This window comes from Crocodylus porosus, unplaced genomic scaffold (genome assembly GCF_001723895.1).
Source record: "Crocodylus porosus isolate Cpor-Errol unplaced genomic scaffold, CroPor_comp1, whole genome shotgun sequence".
In the NCBI taxonomy this organism is placed as follows: Eukaryota; Metazoa; Chordata; order Crocodylia; family Crocodylidae; genus Crocodylus; species Crocodylus porosus.
This window is the reverse complement of record NW_017728931.1, coordinates 55,736,234-55,763,620: the sequence shown is the minus strand read 5'-3', so window position 1 is coordinate 55,763,620 and position 27,387 is coordinate 55,736,234. Positions and strand designations below refer to the sequence as shown.

General features: G+C 43.0%; 1 protein-coding gene across 1 annotated transcript in view; it reads right to left on the bottom strand.

Annotated features, from left to right (window-relative positions):
- Positions 1-464: 464 nt before the first annotated feature.
- ELK3 (ELK3, ETS transcription factor) overlaps positions 465-27,387 on the bottom strand; it is a 46,259-nt gene continuing 19,336 nt past the window's right edge. Inside the window, exons 3-5 of the mRNA XM_019545078.1 lie at positions 16,091-16,885; positions 4,675-4,797; positions 465-2,117 (exon numbers count right to left, since the gene is read on the bottom strand). Coding sequence (XP_019400623.1) covers positions 2,019-2,117; positions 4,675-4,797; positions 16,091-16,885 — 1,017 coding nt within the window. The 3' untranslated portion in view covers positions 465-2,018. The remainder of the gene's footprint in view (positions 2,118-4,674; positions 4,798-16,090; positions 16,886-27,387) is intronic.

Genomic DNA, 27,387 nt, shown 5'->3' with positions numbered 1-27,387 from the left:
ACATGGAGATTGCATATTTATTATTTAAAAGTCCTTTGCACTTGAGACCATGTGTATTTAAAAAAAGAACATGTTAAATGTACAAGAATTTGACCTGCAAGCTCTTGTCCACTGCTTCCACGTGGATTATTCATGTGTCTGACACAGCAATCCAGGCTGGTAGTTGTGTGACCATCTTTGTCCCATTAGCTGGAGATTTTGCATGAGACACTCCTTGCCGTGGTCCATCATTGAAGCACCTCCCTTTCTGGCTATACATGCAGAAGAGCATGATAAGATTTTTCTCTCACCTACTCTTATAGCTTTGCTCATATCACTGGTGCTAGTGCAGGTTGTATCCATTGAATTAAACTATTTGAACCTGAGGAATCTCTTCTGATTGCATAGTCAAGGATCCTAAGGAAAATGCCTGCTTGCTTTTTTATGAACCTATATCCCCAAAAATGGCTCTCAACAATCACAACTGCATTAATAAAATGTTTATTTAGCACCTTTCAACGTGAAGGATCCAAAACCACATTACATTTAACTACACACATCATCATTGAATTACATCCAGGCAAATAATCGGCACAAAACTCACTGCATAAAACTCAAGAGTTAGGAGTTTTGGCTAGTTGCAAGGGGCAACCCCCCCCCCCACCAATATTTTGCATTTAAAAAGTGTTATGGGCTCTTTAATGACCAGATGTAGCTGACAAGATCCTGACTTTAAGGTCTCATCTGAAAGATCCAGATGGTAAACTCTCACAACCTAATTTATCTACCTCAGATGACTGAATGTTTGCATCAGCCCTGCCAAGATTGGAATCTGTGGTGCCAGAGTGTCTAGCCTAATTCTGACCTGACATTTAGATGACTAAGCCATCACCTAAAGCCAGAGGACATACTTAATAAAGTAATATTTTGGTTGCATGTAGATAGCAATACAGCGTTATTTATGAATCCACTGTTCTCAAAGACTTTAGATGTTTGGATATGCACAGGTCTATGTATACAACGGGTCTCTTCACAAGCACCAGAACTTAATTAAACATTCTGCAGTTTCTGTTGAGGGAAAACTTGACTGACGGAGCTAAGCAGCTGGAATATTCTTCTGAGTGAAGTGGTAGAAGGCACTTGGCAAAAGTGAACACCATAGGAAACAATTCTGCATCAGCCACAAGGATGGAGGCTGCCTAAGGTCTTACCAGCTATCATTGCTACAATTCATAAGAAATAATAAATACTGCATAAGGCCTCTTTGTCTGCAGACCAGCTTTCAAAAATTTGGAATGTTTTATGAACACGTAACGCCCAATTCCTTGCTGATGTACCTGCAGTGATTTCAGTGGAGTTACACCAAGGAGGAACTTGGGGTAGCATTGTGTAAATATGGCTTAGTTACTGCTAAACGCATTTCCTGGATATAAAATTTATTATGGTCTCTCAATTCAGCAAAGAAAAATTATAAGGCTATTTTTATACAAATTGAAAGCACTTAATACAAAGTTACATGAATACACTGTGTCATATGGCCTATCTGTGGAAAAAATACTGAAATACTACCATAGGGTGGTTGTTCAATACTAGTTTCGTCTTTCAACTTTTTATCTTAATACTAGAAAATATATAAATCATTTACATAACATTATGCAAAAAGAAGGCACAGCCGGTTATAGTTTACACAAGCACAATACATAATATGCAGAAAAAAGGGATTAAAAAAGCTTCACATCCTTATTAGATATATTGTTGAAATCCATTAAAAGTACTTCATCAACAACAGTGTTCAACACTTGAGAGCTAGGATATAAAAAAATTATAATTCATTTAATGCAAAACAGATTTTTATACATGTATATAAAAATCATTGCTTAAAAATGCTAACATAAAGTAGATGATCCATGTAATGAAAAGTGCAAACCAACCAATGTAACTGAGGGTTTCACAATGTCCTTCTCATGACAGGAAAAATAACCCATGGGACTGAATGTGTTAAAACAGTTAGTGAGTCCTTAAAACATGAAGAGGCATCATCAGGACTTGTGAGCATTTGGAGAAAGCAGTACTGGAGAAGAGCCCCCATCCAAACTGGGGATTGGCACCGGTATGTGACCGTTCAGGAGAGTTGGAAACTGCAAGAAGGCAAAGGATAAAATTTGTTTATTTCAAAGCATTAGCCCCAGTCCAGTACCTGTTGAATACTGACAGCTCCACATGGGGTTGGCTTCACAAAGGTTGTGGTTCATAGATAAGACAGACGTTAATGTTCTGCTTCAAATAGTAAGAGTAAAACTTATTACTGAAAGACTGAAAACAGCAGGTTTTATAATGTCCAAAGAAGAAGAATATAGTTGATTACAATGAATAAGTAAGTAATAAAATAACTATCACCATCTACAGAGAACGGTCTGTCAGCTATCAGGGACATAGGATTATAAAACAGCCAACTGCCTGCCAGGAACGACGAGGTGGGGGGCAGATGGCGGAAGCTAGTGGAGACAGAGCGGTGCCACCACTCTGGCCCCGTGTGCACCCCCCACCCCCAGCTCCCAGCTTGCATGCAGCAGCAGCTGCTGACACCCAGTGCCCTGCACTACCACCAGTCCGCGTCCAGCCGCATGCAGCATCCCTCCAGTCCCTGCCTCCCCTCTCTCCCCACCACATCCCTCTGCCACATGTTGTTGGGTCCAGGTGGCAATGGCGAGGGGAAGCTGCCACCAGAAATCCCCCTATTTCCCATCCTGCTCCCCTCTTCCTCTCCTTTCCTCCCCTCTTCCCTGCCATCTCCCCCTCTCTGCCAGGGGGAAGAGCAGGGACGGAGCTCTGCTACCCACCCTCCCACACCGCTGCCACTTGCCAGAAGTGGGGGGGTGAAGCTTGCCCTGCAGTCCCCACCCCCAGCACCCCAGCTGCCTCCCAGGAGTAGGGGGCAGTGGGGAAGCTTGCCCTGCCATCCCCTCCATCCCCCTAAGCCAGCACCCTGTGCCACTGCCACCTCCAAGGAGTAGGGCTGGGTGGGAGGGGGGTCCAGGGGCAGGTGCGGCACTGGCCTAGCCTAGCCCCCTCCCCCCTGCTCCGTCCCCACCATCATGGTGGCACGCTGCCACCATCGCCTCTTGTCCGGAACACTCTTGGAGCACTCTGATTGCCAGCCGAGACAATCGGAGTATGAATAAAGTGTTACGGACAGACAGACTAAGGCTTTTATAATATTAGAATTCTTTAAGACTGCATTTCTCAACCTGTAGGTCGCAAGAATATATGAAAGGGTTGTAAACAAACTTTAAAAATGGTTTCTCCTTTAAGAGAGAAAAAAGTGGGAAACCATAGCTTTTCCCTTGCAGGCTGGCAAAGTTCCAGCAAGCAAAGTAATGTGCCCTCTCTGCTGCATGTTATAGGTGAAAGGATGTGCCCAGAGCCCCAGTGAGGACCTGGATGGGGACACAAGTGTTTGATTGCCATAACCCCAGCTCTCTGACTGCTGTCTAACATAGGCAGCCTCCCTGCCATTCTCTAGGGGTTCAGAGCTGAGGGGTCTATGATAGAGTTCCAGCCTGCAAGAAGCTGCTTGGGGCCTCCCATGCCACCCCCCCCACCCCTCCCATCCTGCCCCACACACTGTGGGGCTGGGGGTGGAGGCAGCAGGTTAGGAGGGAAGGGCACCGAGTTGGGACTGGTCATCAATGTTTACAAATGGGTTTTGGTATAAAAGACCTTGAGAACCACAGCTTTAAGACACTAAGTAGTTCTGCATTTTAATTTCTCTTCAAGAAATATGCAGTAAAAATCCTTAAGAAACTCAAAGTTTAAGCTCAAGGTGTTTCAGCTATAATAGAAAAATGCAAGTCACCAGGAGTTCCAGTTGGCTGGAGATGCTAATAAATCTCCAGATAGATTAGAACTGCCGTGATTCTTCACCTTTTTAAGTAGGGTTGGGCCACTGGAACTGGCAAATTAAAATTCCTCAAAACACAAGGCTTATGGTAGACTGAGTGGGGGCCAGAAACTAAAATGTAGGCTGCTGTTACCTGCATAACTGATGCTTTGCACTACTCTTCTGTAGATGTGACCTAACTTACCGTGTTTGCCACCACTGTCTGGAGGCCTGAGCGCTCTTCCTGGTGCTTTTTACCCTTAAAATGTGCTCTGCTTGTACTTATTTTACAACACCCTGTGACACATGAAAGTCCTATTATTATTTTATGGATGAGAAATTTGGGTTCAGAGGGATTAAGCAATTTACACAAAAATGGACATGTATTCTATGGCAGAACTGGGAACTGACCCCACACTGCTTCAGTGATCTTAAAAGAGCTAAAGAATCCATGTCAGAATACCTAGTCACCTTATTTTTTTCCCAAGGCTTTTCCCAGTGTTTTTCCTATCAGGTTTAGCAGCTTTCAGAGCTTTTGAGGTTTCAGCTGTTCTCAGGGGGTTATAGCTTTCCTTTTTGCCCCTGCAATATTTACTATTTTTCTTGCTCCATAAGAAACATTGCCCACTAGGTTCTGACAGTGCTGCAGGTGGTCAAACTCTGCATACAAACTAGTGCATGTCTCTCTCAAATAGCACTTGTTATCTTAATTAAGTTATTTTGAAAAAACCCACAGTGACTATGTACAGGCCACATACTGATGGCCTTTCAGTATATGGAACAGAGTGCCACCTCTTCACAAATGAAGAACATACCTGAAACAAAGTGTTTGGTCCTTGCAGCCTGGCAGGACTCAACGGAGCTACAGGACTAAGACTGCTCCAAAAATGAATGCTGGACAGCAGTGGACTTGGGGTCAACAATAATCCATTTGGGGTCTGCAAGACAAAATGCACCAATTGCAAGTTTTAAGGTGGAAGGCAACATGGTCACAATTCATGCCCATCGATGCTTCGTCACTGTAGCAGTGAGCTACGTCACCGTAGCTTAACGCTATGGCAACATAGCATGTCATGTAGACGTGCCCAGTGTTACAATACTGTGTACACCTTGTTTTAAATACTAACTATAAACCCAACCTCATTTATTTCAGAGTAATGTTTTTCATTGTATTGTAGATTAAGAACTATTCCAACCAGCTGTAACTTCTGACTGATTAAGCTAATCATGTTTTAGTCATGTGATATGCAGCTAAGCTTTGAAGTTCACTTCCATAGCTGCCTCTCTCCCACTCTTCTTGGAAGCAGGTTCAACAAAATGAAATTGCAGAGGCTTATATATGGAAAGGTGGCTTTGTGACAGGATTCCAGCTGCAGCCAGACACCTAATAAGGATTATCTGTATAAAGAAGGGAGCAAACTGGTGGTGGTCAGAGAGCTTTTGTTGGGTCTGAATTAATTCAAGTCAGCAGGGCTGGATGAACTTCATCCCAGGGTACTGAACGAATGGCCAGAGGAGATCTCTGAGTCCTTGGTAATGCTCTTCATGAAGTTGTGGGAGACAGGCCAGGTACCAGAGGACTGGAAAAGGACAACTGTAGTACTACCCCTCTTTAAAAAAGGCAAAAAGACGACCCAGGTGATGACTAGAAAATGATAGTTAGTGTTTTGATTTTGGGAATTGGCTTGTAGGTAAAGTAGATATGCATTAGAACAATGGTCCAGAGCAATGGCAAGGGTTAATTGATTTCTAAAAAGCCTGCTTGTGAAAAAGTTTCCTTCAAAGACCACTTTGTCTGACACAGGCAAGTAGACACACAGGATAGGAAATTGAAGACATGTACCACACTATTCCATAACATGACATAAGGGACACTGCCACATTGGTCAGGTCATGGTGCCCAACTGCAGGGCCCTTAAGATTTCCAGTTTTGGTAGATAGACTAAATTAAGAGAAACTGGAAAGAACCAAATTAGGGTGTGTGCATGTAATGGGTCTGTGAAACAAAAGAATGTACTGACAGGACAGAACATGGACAGCATGATGATCACAGGAAGACCAATCAATGATCCCCGGAGATGAAGTCATCAGAAGGGGGAAAAAGAATACAACAAGAGGGTTTCAGAGCAGCAAAGTGTCCCCAAAAGGGGAACCAGAGCTCACCATGGACATAGGGTATACCACCAGCCAGTCTCATGTACCCCACTGTGTGTCTGTGGAGTTTGGCCTCCAACCTCCAGGCTGCTGACATGTGACATTGATGAGAGAACCTGAGTGAAGCTTGCATAGTGGCCAGATGTACCCTGACTCTGTGAACCCTGGGACTGGCAGATATAGAATTGTTTGCAATATTCTTATCTGCTATCACTGTGTATCAATACAGTTCACCTATTATTGGGTGGAGTGATTATGGTCAATCTGAGGGGTTTGGGTCTGCCTGGAACAAGGTGTCTGGGTCATAAATTCAGTGCCAACACTGGAAAACCACAGACCAGTTAGCTTCACTTCAGTTACTGGAGCATATCCTAAGGAAGGCCATTTGCAAGTATCTAGAGTAGGAAAGGCTGTTCACAAACAGCCAGCATGGATTTATGACAAATCATATCAAGCTAACTTGATCTCTCTCTTTGAGAAATTAACTACTTAGATGGATGAAGGGAAGGCCATGAATACAGTGTATCTGGACTTCAGAAAGGCTTTTGACAAGGTTCTGCATGACCTCCTCATAAATAAATGAGAGAACTACCACAAGGTGGACACAACTGGTTCGGTAGCTAGAAACAAAGGGTAATTATAAATAGGTCCATGTCAAACTGGCAGGAAGTTTTGAGTGGAGTCCCTCAGGGGTCTGTCCTGGGCCTGGTGCCATTCAGTGTGTTTATTAACAATTTGGATGCTAGCATAAAAAGCTTTTTGAGCAAGTTTGCAGATGACATGAAAATTGGAAGGACTGCAAACTGTTGGAGGATGCGAGTACAATTCAGAAGGATCTTGATAGATTAGAAAGTTGGGCTAGAGCTATCAGGATGAAGTTAAATGCAGACAAATGCAAGGTGCTACAATAATCAAATACAATCAAATCAGAGGTTTAATCAAAACACAAATATAAAATGGGTGACACTTGGCTGGATGGCAGTACTATAGGAAAGGACTTGGTGGCCTTGGTAGATCAGACACTCAATATCAGTCTGCAGTGTGACACAGCCACACAAAAGGCAAATGCAGTTTTGGGCTGCATCAATAGAAGCATTAGCTGCAAAACATAGAAGGTGATAGTGCCTCTCTACTCAGCACTGGTTAGGCTTCAATCGGAGTAGTGTGCACTGTTCTGGGCTTCATATTTTAAGGGAGAAGTTAGGGTCTAGAGGCAGGCGACAAAGATTATAAAAGGGTTGGAAAGCAAGTCATATGAGGAGAATCTGAAGGAGCTAGTCTTGTTCAGCTTATGGAAGAGTACTTATGAGGGGACATGATGGCAGTCTTCAAATACCATGAAGAAGAGGGAAATGATGTTTTCTCTCTTGCTGCAGAGAGAAGGATGAAGATCAATGGCTTGAATATGCAACAAAGTAAGTTTAGATTGGATAGTCAGAAAAACCTCTTCACTGTTAGAATAGTGAGGCAGTGGAATAGACTGCCTTGGAAAGTTGTGGACTCTATCACTGGAAGTGTTCAAGAACAGGCTGGACAGCCACTGGCTGGGGATGATTTACATGTAGTTATGCCTATATTCTACTATGGGTATTTCCCATGCATCTGGGCTTTGCTGTTGTTTTTCTCCTCTCCTCACCCCCCTTTCTGCTACATGTTTCAGGATGTTTTTAAGACTTTCTCAGAGGCATTGGATGTTGGCTACAGCCAAGGTTGGGACTTTGACTGGGGTATGGCAATGCTTCTGCTGGGACCAAAGCCAGAGGGTCTTGCCCCTCTGCTCAGAATCAGACTGATCACCATATTTAGGATCTGGAAGGAATTTTACCCCATGGTCAGATTGGTACAGATTCTGGGTAGTTTTACCTTCCTCTGTTGCAGGAGGCATGGCCCTCTACCCAGGATCTCTTGAGCATATAATGACAACATTGAACCAAAACAAATCTCATGAAGTTCAATAAGGACAAATGCAAAGTCCTCTACTTAGGACGGAGCAATCCCATGCACTGGTACAGGCTGGGGACCAACTGGCTAAGCAGCAGCTCAGCAGAAAAGGACCTGGGCTTACAGTGGCAGTAAGCTGAATATGAACCAATAGCATGGCCTTGTTGTGAAGAAAGCTAACAGCATACTGGGCTGCATTAGTTGCCAGCAGATCAAGGGAAGTGATTATTTCCCTCTATTTGGCACTGATAAGGCCCCACTGGAGTCCTGTGTTCAGTTTTGGGCCCCCCACTGTAGAAAGGATGTGGACAAGATGGAGAGAATCCAGTGGAGGGCAACAACAATGGCTAGGAGGCTGGGGGCATGATTTATGAGGACAGGCTAAGGGAACTGGGGTTTTTTAATCTAGAAAAGAGAAGACTGAGGGGGGATTTAATAGCAGCCTTCAGCTACCTGAAGGGTAGTTACAAAGAGGATGAAGCTAGACTGTCTCAGTGGCAGCACATGATAGAACAAAGAGTAATGGTTTCAAGTTGCAGCAAAGTAAGTTGAGGTTACATATTAGAAAAAACATTCTCACAAATAAAGCACTGGAACAGGTTACCCAGAGAGGTGGTGGGATCTCTATTCTTGAAGGTTTTTGACCTGGCTAGACAAAGCTTTGGCTGGAATGATCTAGTTGGGGCTGGTCCTGCTTTGAGTATGGAGTTGATCTCAATGACCTCCTGAGGTCCCTTCCGATCCTAATTTTCTATGAGCATTTCACAGAAGCAGGACCTTCGCTGCCATCATTCCTCTGCTTTACCAGTGGCAGTGGTTAGGTTAGGTTAGGATGTGTTGAGTCGGGGTTGATGGTAGTCTTATCTAGAGTTTACGTTACGGTTTGGATGAGATAGTTTAGATAAGGATGATCTTTTCTCAAGCAGGGTTGGACTAGATGACATCTGGAGGTCCCTATGAGCCCTAATTTTCTCTGATTATGATTTTATGAATGCAGCTAATTCTGTACTGTAGAAAGAATCTAAATCCAGAGAGCTAAGAATTTATGGATTTTCTATGCCCAAAAATTACCATTTCCAATCTCATTATTCATGGTAAGTTTCTTGTAGCAGTTTTAAAGTACCAGTTGGTTGCAGTTAAAATCAGGTGGTTTCAGTTAAAATCAGAGATATCCCAGTGTTTAAAAAAAAAATTCCAAAATCATGCTTACCATATTCTGTATTTCCAGACAAGAAAATGATTGACAGGACAAGTTTTGAGTGCACACTGGAATTAATCTCTCTCAAATTCTAGGCCCCAGTTAGCAAATCACTTGTATTTAGTAAAGCACTTGTGTCCTGCTGGCTTTAAGGGATCCAAGCATATGACTTAATATTGAAGTACTGCAGCACTTGTTTTCCAGTTCATACTTACAGACTTGAGGGGAAAGAAAAGAATCTCTTGATTTGTTAGGGAATTAACATATCTCACAAAGGGTTTACTCAATACGTTGTCTCACAAAGATGTGGCTGAGCTCCTGTTCACTGTAAGCTGACTGTTTACACCTTGTCTCCTTAAAAAGTCTTGCTTGAATTTATTTAATCTATTGACTCTTTCTTCACATAGATTATACTGCTCAAATACTGTGGATAATGGCCCAGTGTAATGCTCCAGAGGGATATCACAAGTCATGCGTATTTTAAAACACTTATGGATATATTTTTTGTATTGCAGTAGTGCCTAAAAGGTATAGTCAGGATCCAAGGGCCATTATTCAGAGCACTGTACAAACACACAGGAAGACACAGTCCTGCCCTGACATGCCTGCAATCTAATTCAGACCAAGACACAAAAGGTTAGTTTAGTAAAACAGCAGAAGGGAATAAGGAAAGATTGAAATAAGGTCACACAGTGACCACCTCTTCCCAGTGATTGTAAAGGTCATTCTTAAAAAAAAAAAAAAAAAGAGTCATTGCTATTAAGTAGCTGACTGCTTGCAGGAATCAACACCAGTGGGGCTAGTGAAGAAATCTGAAGGAGAAATTATGGGTCTTTCAGAATATGTCTAAAGATCAGGATGGAGGAAGGTGCACAGATATTTGTGGGAAAAGTAAGCAAATAGGGATTCTTTAAGGTGGCATCACAGGCAGAGAAAGGAGGATGCCTAAAAAAGGAGATATATATGGAGACTTAAAGTTGGAAAAGGGCTTTGAAAGTTGGTAACACTTGGGTTTGATGCACTGGAAAACCTGTACTTTGGAGAACGATGAACCAGATGGTATTCATAGCTGTGTGGGGACAGCTGATATGAATCTCAGAAGGACTAGTTAGGAAGTAGAAGTATGTGTTGTGAAGTAATGAAGGCCTAAATCCTTTTGTAACGTCATGAATAAAGCATAGGTGAGGTTTTGGGAGTCACACAGACGAAGTAGCAGTGGGATTTGAATACAGGGAAGGAAACGTAAAAGAGTATATAATGCAGTTGCATAATTTTGTGTCAGGGGGAGTGTGCAGGGCAATTAACCACAAGAGCTGCATTGTGTGCATGAGGGGAGGCTGCAGTGATGGCTGACCACATTGCCACTAACGGCACTGCCTAATAGGGCTGTGCAAAGCTTCGGTAGCTGATTTGATTCAGAGGAGATTCAGCCTGATTCAGAGACTGAATCTATGAATCCAAATCAAATTGAGAGACCAAGTAAAAGCTCCCAATTGATTCAGAAAAGCTTCAGAAAAAGATTCGTCCAATTCGGAGATTCGGCCATAGACTAAACAGGCAGCTAACAGCTGACTCCAGCTGGTAAATCTGTTGGGCTTGCGGGGAGGGAGGGATTGGGGCTAGGACAAGCTGCCAAGATGGGGCAGGGGGCGTGTTGCTCGGGGAGGTGGGCGGGGGGCATGGGATGTGGGCATGGCAGCACTGGGGGCGTGGGCTCTGCCCTGCTGCTGCTTGCCCAGCTGGGGGGGAGGGGTAGGATGCAGGCATGAGCAGGCGTGGCTCACTCCACGTGGAAGGGGGCAAGTGACAGCAGGGCATAGCTACCCCACTCCCAGCATTCAAAATAGCTTCCCCACTCCCAGCACTGCCGCACCTGCATCCCTCACCTCCCACACTGGCTGGGCAAGCGGTGGCAGGACAGAGATCTTGTGGCTTCCCCCACCGAGGCAGAGGCAGAGGCAGCTGGAGAAGCTGCGGGAGAAGTCCCTATGACTGTGCTGCCCAGCCCCATCCCCTGCCTGACCCAGCCTCCAGCACTTATAAAAAAGGAAAAAAAAAGCCCTGCACTCAGTGGCTGCAGGAGCAACGACTGGGGCCTCTGGGTGCTAGTGGCAGAGCCCCAGGATGTAGTGGGAGGTAGTGGGGCTTGCCCTTCCCCCCCTGCCTGGCACCCGCAGCTCCTCAGGGTGCCACATGCTGTCTGGGAGCTGGAGCGGCTCTCCATCTCAGCTGGAGCTCCCAGTTTCTCCAGCTCTCTAATCATTCCCCCATCTCTTTCTGGGTGGGGCACAGCCCCTGGATCTGCGCATGGGGTTTCAGCAGACTGCTACTGCTGGCTGGGGAAATAACCCAGAGCCACCACCATCACCAGCTAGCAGCAGCAGCCTGCTGTCATCCTGCATCATCTGGGGGCCCCCCTGGAAAGAGCTGGGGGAAGCGATCGGACAGCTGGGGAATCAAACCAAGAACTGGGGGAATGTTCAGGGACCTAAACACTTCCCCAGCCCCCGGCTTGATTCCCCAGCTCCTGGTTCAATTTGCCTGGGAGCTGGGGCAGCTCCACGTGTCAGCCAGAGCCTGGCAGTGCTCAGCCCCAGCAGCCCCAGCTCCCAGACACTGTACAGCGCCTTGCCGAGCCACACTGTACCCATGCCATGGGGTAGCTGCTGCACAGGTGCCAGGCAGCGGCGATCCCCGCTGCCCACTGCTGCACAGTGGGGCTCTGCCACAGGCACCCAGAGGCCCCATTTGCTGCTGCTGCAGCAGGTGAGTGTGTGTTTTTTTGTTTGTTTGTTTGTTTTTTAGTGCTGGGACTAGGCTGCGGCCAGGCAGGGCAGCCATGAGCGCTTCTCCTGTGACTCCCCCCACCTGGGGAGAGGCAGGAATAGCCAGAGGAGCAGCGGGAGAACCTGCAGCCACCTGGATGTGCCTGCCTTTCCCTGGCTGATCTGAATTGCCGAATCTCCGAATGGAATCACTGTCCTCTGAATCAGTCAAATCTGCATCAAATACTTACCTATTTGCACAGGCCTACTGCCTATGCACCATGACTGCCCAGGATGCAGAGTTGCCCTGCTAACTTCTGCTAAGATGGCTCTCAAGTTATTGTGCTCAAGTAATAACAACAGCAGTCTCAACTGGGACAAAGAATTAGGAAGTGTCAGTGAGACCTGAGGACCAGAAGTTCACAATTTACTATTTCTTTCATCAACCTTTTTGATCCAGATCCAGAACTGACCATATGTTATCTAGGAAGAACCAGAGAACAAAGTGGAGAGGGTTTTATTAGAATTGGGCACAGAGACCTCTCAAAAAGGCAGGAAAGCCCTGTTTTTCTGAAAAGTCTCCTCAAAGAAAAGTAAATGTTTAAAGAGAGATGAGCTCTGAAACTGAACTGTAACCTGGCTGAGTCAATTCCTGACAACTGTACTAAAGTCCACATACTAGTAATTTACATGCTTAGCTGAGGCGAGCCACAGTAAGCCTCTATCTTAGTTATCATTTAATGCAAAAAGTACACACTGCACTCCAAGCTTCAAGTCAATGAAGCTAGAAGACAGTATCAGAACCATCAAAGGAGCTGAAAGTATAACCAACAAAGCAGTTGGAAATATTCTTAAGTTACATGGGAAAACCCATATATCACCCCACATGCTGCCCTCTGGAGCTCTACATAAATTACTATATTTTAAATCAGTGTGACTCAACTATCTAAAATCCATCATTAACCACAATAATCTAGATGGAGCAAGGTTAGAGTTGTAGGAGCACTGCTTTAAAAATACTCAAATTAATATTGTTCAATATACAAAAAGAGCTCTTCTTGGCACGTGGATCTGCTTTCTCAAAGAAGCCAGAGTAAGTATCATCCTTGCTAGCACAGTGTGTCTTGCGTGATTCTAGAGGACAAAGCCTACTTTTGCTTCCAAACAGAAGTTACTCCTTTACCTCCTGTGGTAGAAATTTTGTACTGTGAGGCTAAAGGCCTAAATCCAGCTGATGACACGTGAAGGGGGATGCAGTTGCACCTACGCTCATTTCATAGCCAAGGCATCAGTGCATTAGAAACCGTTGCAAACTCTGAAACAAACGTCTAAAGAAAAGTTTCACATAAGTTTATTTCATTTGGTCAGAGAAGGACAGCAGTGCCACTAGAACCAAAAAATAATTAATTAGCGTGTGAACAAGCACTGAGCTCCAAGCAAGCAAAATACTCCATGGTATTGTTGAAATAAGCCTGTTTTCAAGTTCACCAAAACAAAACAAAACACGCAACAATTTTTTCACCCTTGGTAGTAAAAATTCCTGTCATCTTCAGGTTGTTTTTGCCATTTTGAAATTGAGTTGAACCCAACTGGTTACAAAAGTCCTTTATAGCTATTTGGCCAAGCCTTCTGCTCACATGATCAGAACGTAAATTGGAAGCTATTTGGAATGACTTTCTCAGAGAGAGGGGCTGCATTTGTTAAGCTCTCTCTGAATCATTCAAATTCAAGTTTTGAACATTTGGAAAACAAGAGTGAATATATTTTTGATGGCTTATATCAGAATATTATAAATCACATGTAGGATGATATGTAAGACCTACAATTCCCTGCAAGTCTTCTTTTAATTACTTGGTGTCATAACCTGACTGTTACTCAAACATGGTGCCTGTATTTTCTCTATGTTATTATAAGGTTCATTAAGTTAAGCTTTTAAGGCAGGGGGTTAACACGTGGCTCCTGGGCTCCCACCTGCTGCAGTTCCCCCTATCACTCTGATGTGGGTTTCCAGGCTCCCCCACTCCTTCCTCTGCCTTCTGCTTTCTGCCCTGCCCCAAGGGATAGGGCTAGAGTGCACGATACAGAGGGAGCCCACAGCTGAGAGTGGAGGATGGTACAGCAAGGACCTGTGGCCTATGCTGGTGTGGCCCCCACTGTGTGTGGTCCCTGTTGGTGGAGCCCTCGCTGCTAGAAGTTGAACAGGCCTGTTTTAAGAGACACAGGATGCTTTTTAAACCAAATCGTTCATACCTAGGAGGGAGCTGTGGTGCTCCAGCTATGCTACCAGATGTCTTCAGGGTACTTGGCCTAAAACGCTACATGACACGTTGATATAATCAATCAGTTCCTTCTGAGATAGGATACACTTAAAAATTATTTGCTAAGGCACGGATAAACCAATGGTTTAACACTGGTGGATTTGGTAAGCATCCTTCAAGAGCAGGCCTGTAATCAACTAAAAAAAATCAGGTCCTTCTGATTTTCCCTCTAAAATTTTCATACTACACACTACTCTAAATAATGAGGGAATAAAGAGCCCAAAGAAATGGTGAATAAACAAATGAATCAATAAGGAAACAAATGGTCTATGAAATCTATTAATTGAAACTGTACTGGCTTTGGGGTGGCACTAGATTCCAGAAGGCTTCCAATAAACTTTTGCTTTCAGCTTCTTTAATTCTGGGGCCTGGTATGAATTATTTCTAAGCTTTGTCCACAGCAAGTAAAATATTTACCATGATTATTACCAGTAAGACACTATGCAAGCTTGTCAATGTACCTCAAATTTTGTCTTGCCACCGTCCAGTTCTACCTGCCAAAAGTATTTAACAATTTGAAAGCTTTATAATGTGCACAAATGGCAGAGACCAGCAAACTGATCTTTATTTGGGGCCTCAAATCATCCCCTTGTGCTACATACTGTAGAGCTCTACCAACAAGAAAGGCATCACTATGGTGAATTCCTGATAAAACTTGAATGTGAACCCCAGATTTCCTAGCTTTTGTGAGTTAGATGCCCTAACATCTATGATCTTACGTCTTTGAGTTTATTCAATACATTTCACCTAATGGTTTCTGTCTAAAATTTAATCCTGTATTCTCCAATCTTGGACATTTTTACAGTAGATGCCCTGTCTAAATTGGTATGGTGAAGTCAGACATAAATTATGTAGGGTGAAGCATTAAATCATCTGCTTCCAGGTGACTGTTGTTTAACAGCCTTTGTTGTTAGTTAACTCTATCTTTAAAAAAAACTAGTTCAATGCTGACACACACAATGATGTAATTAATAAACATCCATTTTATAGGGAACAAAAACAAAATGGTTATATATTACATCCATGCAGAAATGAGTGTTATGAACCTGTAAAGCTTTTTTAAATTAAAATTAACTTAGGAGACATTTCTTATAGACCAATCATTTTGATCTGCTTTGAAAGCTAATGAGAATGTCACAGTTTATGAATGGGTACAGCATTTGGTGTTAAACTCAACCAAGCATCTCAAGATGTATATGTACATATTTTAACCCAGTAACTTCTTCTCTTGTTACTTGGTCTTTCCCTCCTTGTTCTACATACAGGCAACCCTCACCATTCGCGGGGGATATGTTCTCATAATCTCCGCGAATAGTGAAAACCGCAAACAAGGCACTACTTTCATGAACACAGTGCCCCCAGCAGCTGGGGGGGGCACAGCTCCAGACGCAGAGGGAGCACAGCGGCGGGAGCCTGGTGGCAGCAAGTGCAGAGCTCCCGAGGAGCTCCTGGAAGTGTATGAAGTGTATTTAAAATGTGGGTTCAGCATTCACGAATATTTGAAACCGTGAATGCCAAGCCCACAAATAACAAAGGTTTCCTGTACTTTGAAACTGGTTTTCATGCTAATTCATGGTAACAGCTGCCCCAAATGAACTTCTCATTATCTTCCAAAGCACCCCATGAATGACAATTGCTTTTCTCCACGCTGCTATCGAAGCTCTGGGAGTAAACAAGGACTCTACCTTCCACCTTTTACATAGACGTTTGTTACAGGTTTTTTTCCCCCTCTTCCTTATATACTTTTTTCCTCACTATGAGAGTTATGGGCATATACAGTACTGAGCTTTCATTTGGTCCCCACATTGGTAACTATTTGCCCAAAGAGGGCACTGTTTCATATAGTAAATCTTACCTGTGCAGTGAAGAAAGCTGGAGTCAGGGATCCTGAAGGAAGTGCTGGACTGTTGAGGGCAATGGAACCAATGTCGGTGCTGGAAAGAACCATGGGAGGGGCGGAGATTTCCAAGCCTTTGGGTTTCTTAGCCTTTGGGGGAAGAGATGGAGATTTTGTCTTGGAACCTGAAGAGAGGTTCAGAGGCTCAAGAGAATCTGAGTCATGGCAACTGGACTCAAGGAAGAAGCTCCTGTGTTCTGAAGGGAGGGGTGAGTTAGGAGACAGAGATGGGGACCGTGATGAGGATGGCGAAGTAGACGAAATGCTAGCTGCATTTGGCAGCATTAAAGAAGATATTTTAGCTGACACTGAAGAAGCAAGAAAAGCAGAGGCAGCTGCTGCTTCAGAAGTAGATGGCAGCGACACAATGGGCCTCATCACTTGTTTGTCTGTTTTATTCGTCACAAATCTTATAACAGTCCTGACTTCTTCCACTGGTGTGTTTCCTTCTGACTTCTCTTCCAGTTTTTCTGTTTTGATTGGCTTGAAAGTGTCTGGCTGATTCTGCAGAGAGTTGATGGTGAAAGACGAGTACAAGCCAGAATGGATATATTCATTACGGCTTGTGCTTTTTAGCACAGACAAGCTCTGCTTGTGCTGTTCTCGGCTCTCAGAAGGTATCTTACAGTCGCTGTCCTGCAGCAAAAGGCTCTCTCTGCTGATTTCTATGGCGTGTGGATCCATTTTTAAGATTTCAGGAAACGAGACAAACTTGTACACAAACTTTTGTCCAATCACTTTCTTGATGATGTTCTGTGAATACAAAAAGCAGATGCTAAAAAATTAATGTTTTGAATACACAAAGTGTAATGACACTTATGATTCACATGAGTAGACTAACATTGCTCCATACTCAAAGTAAATAAGACTGTAGCAAATTTAACATGTCCCTGACCCCACCCCTTTAGGCTCAATCCCAGCCCCCTATATTTAACCATGGATGATGTTCTTCCTCCTCACACTTGAGGGCCTAAGTCAATTGTCTCTACAACGTAAGTGAACAGTAGGCTCCTTCATCTTCTTCTGAGGCTGCCTAGCAACCTTTCCTTGTCAGTGAGAAAAAAGCATTCCAATCACCTTTTGGGTTGAAATCCCTTCCTCTTTAGAAAAGCTTCTAGAGCAAAGGAAGGAAACACTCCAACTTACCCTCTCAAATTCTAAAGCCATTATCCTTTAGGTTTAAGCATTTCCTTTGCAACATTTGCCAATTATAAAACCGCTCCCCAACTCCACACTCATTTAGGAGCATGAAACCTCTCTCCTTCGCCCAGAACATTTTGTAGCAGCGTAAGGGGCTCCAGCCTCAAGAATCTTGCCCATACTTGATTATGATAACACATCCCTCAGCAGGCATGAACTAATTGATGACAAACTGCTGTTTGCACAGGGTGGGATGTCACAAACCTGGGAATTCTGAGGCTGTGCACATGCCTCAGCAGTGCATGAAGTGTGTCTAGGGAAGCAAACAAACTCCAACAGCAATAATAAAATCCCACTGTGTAAAGTGCTGTTACTATTAGCACTTATTTTATGCACTTTTGGCCTAATAAAAGTGTCTTTATAACTCAATCTAGTGCCCTCTGAAGTCACTGAGAATATGGCCACATACTTCAGTGGCATTTGGTTCAAGCCCTACATCTCATAATGCACAAGTGTGCATTATGGGGACAGATGCTACATAGTATGAGCTCATGAAAAGGAAGACAGCATTTGATATCCATGCCAGGTACAGTAGAAGAGGGCTGCCAATACATGTGCTTAGGGGAGAGGCGGGGGGACCGTTTTAGAGTGGTTCCCTGCATGAATGATGCATGCCCCCCGCAGCTGCGGGAGCACGGCAGCGGTAAGCAGGGGAGCTCCTGCAGATGCTGGTGGCGACATCCAGTGGGGATCACGGACCACCCTCAGATGCTGCGGGCAGTATCGGCGGCGGAGTGGTGAGCAGCGACTGCCCACAGGTGCCACCAACAGTGTCGGTGGTGCCTTTTTGTAGACAGTACACCGCCATGCTCTGGGAGTGCACGTGCACCTGCATGTATCCCCTACACGTCACCCCTGGTTCCCAGGGAGCTGCTCTTAATTAAAATGCTTCACTGTCATGTGCGTTAAGACCCTGCTGGTTTAAAAATGGCCACAGGATGCTCTACCTAAACCTCATTCAATGAGGTTTAGACACAGCACCCCCATGGCCATTTTTCAATCCATGGGCTTATACTCGTGGCGGTGAGGCCATGCTGAAGCGTTCTAATTAGAATCCGGAGCAGACTCAGTTAACCTAGTTTGCTCTGACACATGTTAACTGGAACATGAACTAGCACTTGTACAGGCAGCCCATGTTTCCAGATAGTTTGGTAGTGATTCTTGTTTCAAAGAGTTTCACAATGAGGCTGGTGACTAAGGTTTCTATCCCTGAATGCCTTTCTGAGGCGTACTCCTCTCTGGTGCAGGGCTTCTCCTCATAGGTAACATTCTCCTTGCAAATATTTGTTCTGTTCTTAGTAAGGCTTGCGTGAGCAGCTGCGTTATTCCTGCAAACCTAATTTCTTCTTCAGTCAGGCATCAGTCTGAGACCCCTGCTTTCTTATATGGACTATTTGATCTGCTTGGTGTGTGTGTGTGTGTAGAGGAGGTGGGGGGGTTAAGAAGTCTCAATTCCTATCTATACATCTGTGTTCTTATACAGATCCCATCAATGTACTATTTGAGATCCTGCAAGACATGAATGGATTTATCAAAACACATGAGAAGGAAGGAAGTGCTGTTATCTTTGTTTTATACATGGGGGAACTGAGAGAGACAGAAAGTAGCTTGCTCACATTCACAGAAGGAATTTATGATTGAGCTGAGAACGCAATCCAGGTCTCTTGAGTCTCTCAGTCCAGCCCTTTCACTATCCTTCCTTCATCCTGAGTTGTACATATATCTATGCAACGATGAAAATGATCACACAAAGACTATGAATATATTTCTAAAACCTCAAGACATATTTAGCAAGTGGAATCAAAGTATGTGTTTGTTTTAATTCCTCTGGCTTCATTTTAGAACTTGGCCTATATTTTTTTCTGCTCTGATGTAGATGAAACATCAGATGGACTCAGTTTTACTCCTCCCTGACTCATTTATAAACCACACACTCATTTTAAAATGATCAAACATAAAACTCAAGGCTATTCACATAACAGAGATAGTGTTTTTGTTCAATATTTTAATTTGAAAAAAAAATTCACTTCTGGTGCCTGAGGGTTTGTTGCATCCAGCACTGGCAAGTGATGTTGTGCTTAGAACATTTGACTCCAAGGAGGAAAAGATTAAACACATTTGAGAGGCTCTTTTACATGGAGTAAGCTTGGAAAAAAGGAATTCCTCTATAACAAGCAATCTAACTGGCTGGTGATTTGATGCTTCCTTCACTATTATTAAATGTATTTGTGTTTTAACAAGGACTCTCAGCACAGTATGAGCCTGCAGCAAAGACCTAATTAATGATGGGTGAAGCTTAAAAGATTCAGTTCAGATATGCCTCAAGTGTTTTGGATGCTGCTCTTAAATACTGAGCATAAGAAGCCATCATCAAAGCATGAGCAAAAATAAGAATGCAATTTAATTAGTAATTTATGAAACACTGCTGTCGATATTATATTCAGAAAGGGACAGATTAGCTTCAATAAAAAGCTTTATTTTCCTTCACTTCCAGGTTTGTTTTCATGGGTCCATGGATGGATCTAGGATTTTGAAAAGGGGGGTGCAGATGTGGTACATCATCCCATATAACACAATAAATACCTTTACCAGGTTAAAAAGAAGCTAGAAGCTTTAGTGATAGGCTAATGGTCTAGGATTCTATTAATTCAGTTTAAGTTGGAGCAAAAGCAAATATAAATTTGCTGTGTTATAAGTATATAAAAAACCCACAACCAACTAGACAAAAATAATTAAAAGCGCTGTATAATTAAAAGAAATTGGTTCATTAGTCCTGTAGTCATTAGAATTAAATGGATACCTCTTTTTCAGATTCATAAACTGAAATCCAGCCTTCTTGAGCATCTTGATAGTGCATTCAATACTTCACTGAAAAGTTATCTCCACGCCTGAGTTAATGTTTTTCACTAGTTAAAAACAGTCTGTAGGGCTGTGACATAAGAGCTACATAACCAGGAGCAGGGAAGAGACAACAGAATTGCAGAAGAAAGAATACCTTAAGTGGAACATTAAGACTATTAAAAAAGAAGAAATGTTCATTAACACCTGTGGAATGAGGAGTTTAGAAGGAATCCAGTGGAGTATAATGAGCCACAAAGCCAACTGTCTCCTTCACTGCTGCTTGAATAGAAATGCTGCTGCCATTGCCAAGCCTGTTGCTTTTGGGTGGAGTAAGAATCAAAGGAGGTGCAACTCCAGTACTGCCCTTTCCTCCCTCCCTCCTCACCTCCCCCATGACCCCGCCCCAAGATCCACCCCTGCACTGGTCATATCCCATATCAGAACAAATGAGACCAAACATCAGTAGACTTAGCTCCAAATGTTGGCTACAAAATTTTCTCCCAATATCTGATAGCTTATGACAATTCTTGCAGAGCAAGTTAACTGTTCACCATACTGTCAAAAAACACACATGCACATTTACATGTTCAAACTTACTGTTTAAATGATGATAAACTACCATAGCAAGTAATCTTGCTTTTATTTATGTCTACTGGCCTGTCTAGAATGGTACATTAATGCTACAAAAGGGGCAGTAGCGGATAGGGATGACTACTATATTGTTGCAGATGGTGGAGGAGAAAACTAGTTCACTGAAAGCATCAGGGCCTCCACTTTATCAGTTTAAAAATTGCCTGCAGTTCTTACCAGGAGACAGCAATCTCTGTAGTATTTGGTGCATAGACTGGGAATTGGGAAACCAGAGTTCTAATCTCAGTTCTTCAGCTGGCTTCTTGAGCAACTTTCATCAAATGACTTAAACTTTGTGCTCCCTTTTCTTAACTTGCAGTACAGGAATTATACTGTTTACCCACCTTTGTAAAGTCCTACGAGCTTACTATTATTACTTGTGTCTATGACCACTATTATTACCCAGATCTATACTAGAATTGCCACCATGATAGGGAATGCTTAAAATGTGGTTGTTCCTTAACTATATTGTCACATGGCTTGCTTTTTCCTGTGCAGACCCACCCATATCACTGCAGCTGAAAGGCTTGTAGAGATGGATAGGGAATACGTATCCAACTGTATCTGGATTTTTCCCTATACATAGCAGAAATTTTTCAAAGAACAAAAGGACAATCCAATTTTGATATGAATGTTGGTCAGCTGATGTCTGGATTTTCACCTTGTTTTTGTTTGTTCTTTTATTCCAACAGATGAATGAATGAGGGAACATTGTAGCAGTAATTACTTATCAATTAAGGTTTCAAGTCAGAGATGTATTACTGGAACCATCCATTTTTCAGGATGGAGAAAAATGCCACTGTAAATTACATAGTGACTGCCTGCAGTTTTCTGATCAAGAATATGTTGAGCATGTGTCAGCAGAACGTATCTACATGCCAGTAAATAACCATACTTTTGTTAGTGTCTTTATCATACTGTAGGCAGAATTCGTTCTGATTGTATCTTTGGAATGAGCTGATGATGTGCAAGATTTTTACTTGCCTAGACTTAGACAAGGAGTGAATACATAACACTGACCTCATTCAACCTTCACTGTCAAGAAATCTTGCATGAACAAATTAAGATAATGGTTGTGGTCATGGATACTTGTGAGAATGGAATCTGCGGGTGTTTGTAATACTGCTGTTATTGTCTCCAGCTTGCAAGTCACCTTGTATGGCAATCCAAACCACCAACATTCAAAATGAAGATTCTTCACTGAGTGTCCACCAGCTGAAATAGCTGGAACATGCACAGTTTTGTAAGGTACTGATTCCATCAGTTTCCTTTCTTAATGGTAGTAGCAGAGAAAGAGAGATGCAACTGAAGTAACAAGGTACTTCCCCATTGTATCTTTGGCTGTTTTTCCAAATACCAGTGGCAAAAAGTATTATAGGGTGCATCTACAAGTCGTCCTTGGTGATGTAGGAATGCACCATGTCACTGTACATGCTATGGTGAAGTAGCGCTCATGTGGGTCTACAAGTGATTGGCAGCTACATCGCTGTAGCGGTAAGCTCCCCCCATTTTAGCATGCCACTATAGCAATGTAGCGGCAAAATCTAGCCATGTGCTGCACACACAGCGGAGTACAGGCAGTTACTTCCAAAAGGAAGTATTAAAGCACAGTGCTGTAGCAACATCATCATATGGCAACGTGTAGATGTATCCATAGCACCCCTGTCCTGTCTGAGAATATATAGTAATGATTGTCAGTGTCATAAATAAGAGGCAATGCAATTCTGGAAAAGAATTTTAGCTTTGAAAGAGTTATCACTACAACAGGCAACATCACCACCGCAACACTGCTTTGAAGGAGATTATCCTGATTTTATTTAATGTTCTTGTGTGCTTTACAGTAGCCTCTATGAATTCCAACGGTGGAGCAGAACCACATTTGTGCTGTACAAACACAAAAAAACAGTCTGTCCTCCAAAGAGCTTAAAATGTATGTATAAAACAAAAGATAAGGGTTACAAACTCTTGCTTCTCTATGTCCTACTGCTCCTGGAATATCTAATCCAGCTATTCTCAACCAGGGTGCTATGATACCCTGGAGTGCACTGAGATCCTTTCAAGGGTGCTGCAGGGTGGCATACATTGTTACCACTATTAGATGTACAAACATGATTCACAAGATAAACCCAGAATTTTCAAATAGGAAGCCACAGTGTCAAAAACATTCAGACCTGTTGTGGCCTTTCTGAGTTCTTTGCTCTATTGTTTTTCTGTAGTCAAAAAAGGAGTAAAAAGTAAGAGCTTGCATGTTCCTCAGGGTGCCTTTATCTAAAACAGTTGAGAGCCACTGACCTAAAAGAATCACAGTGATTTACAAGCTCTTCATCCAATTTTATGCCAGTGTAAATGTACCATTATGTTATCTTCCTGTTTCCTCCAACTCTTTTCTCCCATCACAGCTGCAGCTCATCTGTGCCCTTCTCACCTTTTTACTTGCTCCAGGGAACCCATATGTATCCCATTTCTTCTCCTTTGTGCCTTTCTTAACCCACCAGTTGCCTTCTTAACTTCCCACTCTTTTCTAATTCATGCTTTAGTTTCTCCCATCTTAAAAACCCCATGCTTGACTATCTTTGATTTTCTCTCTCATATCCCACTTCTCTCCTCTGTTTCACTTCCAGGCTAATTGACTGTATTGTTTACCATCACTGCCATGTGGTCTTCTCCTTCAGTTCTATCCTAAAATCTATACCATCTGTCAGTCACTCAAGTCAGGCAAAGCTTCCATTCCTTGCATCCCACTGAAGGCACATCCAGCACAGTCTCTAATGAACCCTTCCTAGTCTTGCTAAATTCCAGAATCTACATCTCCCTTGACCTGACAACAGTAGAGTAAAAGCCGTGGCCACAAGAATGATTAAGGGCCTAGATGACAAACCTTATGAAGAAAGACTAAGGGATCTGGGACTGTTTAGGCTGGGGAAGAGAAGACTGAGGGGGGACTTGGTGGCCATCTATAAGTAGGTAAGAGGTGAATATCAGGAGCCAGGAGAAAAACTGTTCACTAGGATGCCACAGGAGAGGACAAGGAGCAATGGTCATAGGCTGTTAGAGAATGGTTTCAGGTTGTATGTAAGGAAGGACTTCTTCATGGTAATGGTGACCAGAATCTGGAATAGACTTCCCAAGGAGGTGGTGAAGTCCTCAAGAGAAGGTTGGACAGACACCTTCCCGAGATCTCAGCAGTATTCCTGCCCAGAGCAGGGCGGTTGGACTCAATCTTTCAAGGTCCCTTCCAACACTTAATGTCTATGATTCTAAAGCCAGGGAGGTATTTCCTGCTTTGCCAGCCCCTGACCACTGAAGTTTGCTCTTCATTATTGATTTGCCCTGAAAAACCAGAATGGTTTAACCTAGTATTACTATTCTACAAAGCCTGCAGCAGTACCCTGCCTCGTCTGCAACCTTCCAGCAATCTACCTTTCCCCACTGCTTTTGTATTAGTCCAGTTCTGTGCGCCCCACTTCAGGAGGGATGTGGACAACATTGAAAGGGTCCAGAGGAGGGCCACCCGCATGATCCGGGGACAACAGGGCAGACCCAACAATGAAAGACTGTGGGACCTAAAACTGTTCAGCCCTCACAAGAGAAGGCTGAGGGGGGACCTGGTGACTGTCTATAAACTCACTAGCGGGACCAGAAGGGTTTAGGGGAGACACTGTTTCCCCTAGCACCCCCTGACATAACAAGGAATAATGGACACAAGTTATTGGAGAGTAGATTTAGATTAGACATCCGCAAGACCTACTTCACAGTTAGGGTGGCTAGGAGCTGGAACCAACTTCCTAGGGAAGTGGTGCTGGCTCCTGCCCTGGGGGTCTTTAAGAAGAGGCTTGATGCCTACCTGGCTGGACTCATTTGAGTCCAGTTTTTCTCCCGCCCAGGCGGGGGGTCGGACTTGAAGATCTACAAGGTCCCTTCCGACCCGACTTCTATGATTCTATGATTAGTGTAACGCAGTGTGTTACATATCTCCTGCTAGCCTCTCACAGGTCCATATAGAAAGTAACATTCTTCTACTGCTGCCAGTTAATTGAGTTAGTCCTTTAATTTACACAGCATGGTTTTGGTCCTGGGTTTGGCCTGGGCTGATGACATGTGGGGAAGGCAGGTTCACAACACTGGCATCTTTGGGGAGACTGACAAGAGATTCAGAAACTCCCCCCAGAATTTCTGAATTAAAATGTTAGAAGAGAGCAAGCAGCAAGGAAGAAAGGGAAAATGGACTGACTTAAAATGGTAACTGCTTCACATACCAGGAATGGAGGCAAAAGAAGAAGAAATGCACATCATGGAGCAGTATCAAGGATTAAAGAAGAAAAAAAGAATTCAGAAAGATCTCAGGTCAAATAATTTATCTTTTATTTTCACACAACATAAATTTGGCATTAAACCAATGGCTTTATTCTTCAGTTTGGAATCTCCTATATAGTGCAGGGGCCACATTAGCAGGGTGCATTCCCCAGCAGGCTCTCTTTCTGCACAGATCCCAGCCCAGTTTGTAAGCAAAAAGGTTGGAATTGGATAATGACAAGGAGGTCCTCATGTGGAGCAGAAACCTCTTACTGCTTAGTGAGGGGGAAATGACCATGCTGAGCAACCAGAATATCAGCTTCACTATTAACTAATAGTCCTTTTGTGCTTGCCATCCCTAGCCACTTTTGAAAGGTTTTAAGGGAGAAACCTGAAGCAAGCCTGCAGACTTATTGCTGATATACAGCCATAAATATTACTATAATAAGTTGTTAGTAAACTACAGCACCAAACGTGTATCAATACTGTGCTAGAACAATAATTCCTTCAGATGTCTTGTTTATGTAGCAAACCCAGTCTATCAAACTCTGCTTAATAAACAGAAACAAATAGGACTTCAGATGCAGCAAACATATTTTAGTTGCTTTGTTAAAACTAGTTGGATAGCACCCAGTACAAGAGGACCTCTTGGAGGTAAGTGTATTACAAATAATGAATGACAACTATAGTTGTGCCCAGTTTAGCAACAAATAAATCTGGTTTACCCTGCCTTGTTTGATAAGCGCACCTGTCAAAACTAAGCTGAATGTACGGGGTATAATCTCATCTCATTTAGTTTACTTATCTAAAACAGCCTAAAAACTGTAAGAATACTTAGCATTAGTGCATTAATTTAAAAGCCTGTATTTTTAGTCATATAAAGAATAATAAACCTGAAACAGTCTCAATAATCCAAATGGAGCTGGAAAAAACAGTGTGAAGACTCCTTGAATATGGTAATCTAATATCCAGATAGGGGAACTTTACTATAAAATGTAATGTTGTCAGTGTGGTGTTCTTTAATTACCTTTCTTGTATTTCACCCTATCTGGGAGAATTTTCCCTCAAGCAATCTCCTGTCTGCTGTCCCCAGTCTACTGAAACAAATTCTATATTAAACATTGTTCTCTTTTTCTCTGTATATTCCATCCTGCCATTGCCACATCTAACTGCAGAAAGTAGATGATTAAACTGGATGCCAGCTTGAAAGGCCACAGAAACTCCTCCTATGGTATGATTTACCTATGATGAGGACCTGATGACTTTCCCAATGCTGGTCTGATTTTTACAGCTGCTAAGCACTCTTAGCTCCAACTGACTTAACCTAGATTGGTGAGTGCTCAAAACTTCTGAAAATCAGGCCAATATTGTGCCTATCTGATTAGGAATATTCTAAATATCTACAAAAAACAATATCTAAGATGTTGCTATTTAGGGTTTCAGTTCAACACCACATGGTTGAAAACACCTTCATAGGATGGTATCAAATAGATATTTCAGCCCAGTAGAGTAAGTTAACAGCACTGCACCAACCCTATGCTTATTTTTTCTGTGTGAAGCTTACCACCTAAGACATCGTGATTCAGAATGGCACTAATTTATACAACGTCATCTGGATTTTCTGCTTGATAAACTAGAAACTAATTTGCAGCCCAGAGACACTCATCAAAATTTAAGTCATACGTAAGTAGATGCTACAGTCACACCCAGTAAATCTCCAGGCCACATCCAACACTTGCAAATGATGCAAGTTGTTACATGAATGTGAATGAGGACATGAGGTCAAATGTCACAGTTTGGACTTGTTTGGCATTGTATAATTGTGAAGAACAGCACAATTCATTTATAATGGTGGAATAAGAGGAAAAGCATCTACAGTGAAAAGCATACAGTAAAGCTACAGACACACGGTGGAAGTCCTGAGGTTCTGTGTATGGACACAGGGCTTTCCTGTTAATCCACCTTATTAGTAAGAATTTGTGACCTGCATAAAAATGCAATGTCATTTCTACTTACTTACTGGACATGGTTAATTCTCCCAGAATGGCTCTGACTCTGCTCAGAATGAAATAGGGGCAGAGACAGAGAACTCTTACTAGAAGCCATACAAACATCTGACTTTAGGAGGGACTGTGCACTGAAGTTATACTCTGTAATTACTATTCAAGATAACCCCAGGACTGGGAGTAAGTTTGTCACTCTGCGGCCTGAAATGTCCCTGTGAAGGGGCTAGGGGAGAACAACACCTGCTTTTAGATGATCATGTGCACCCCTGCCCTGATATCATCCTG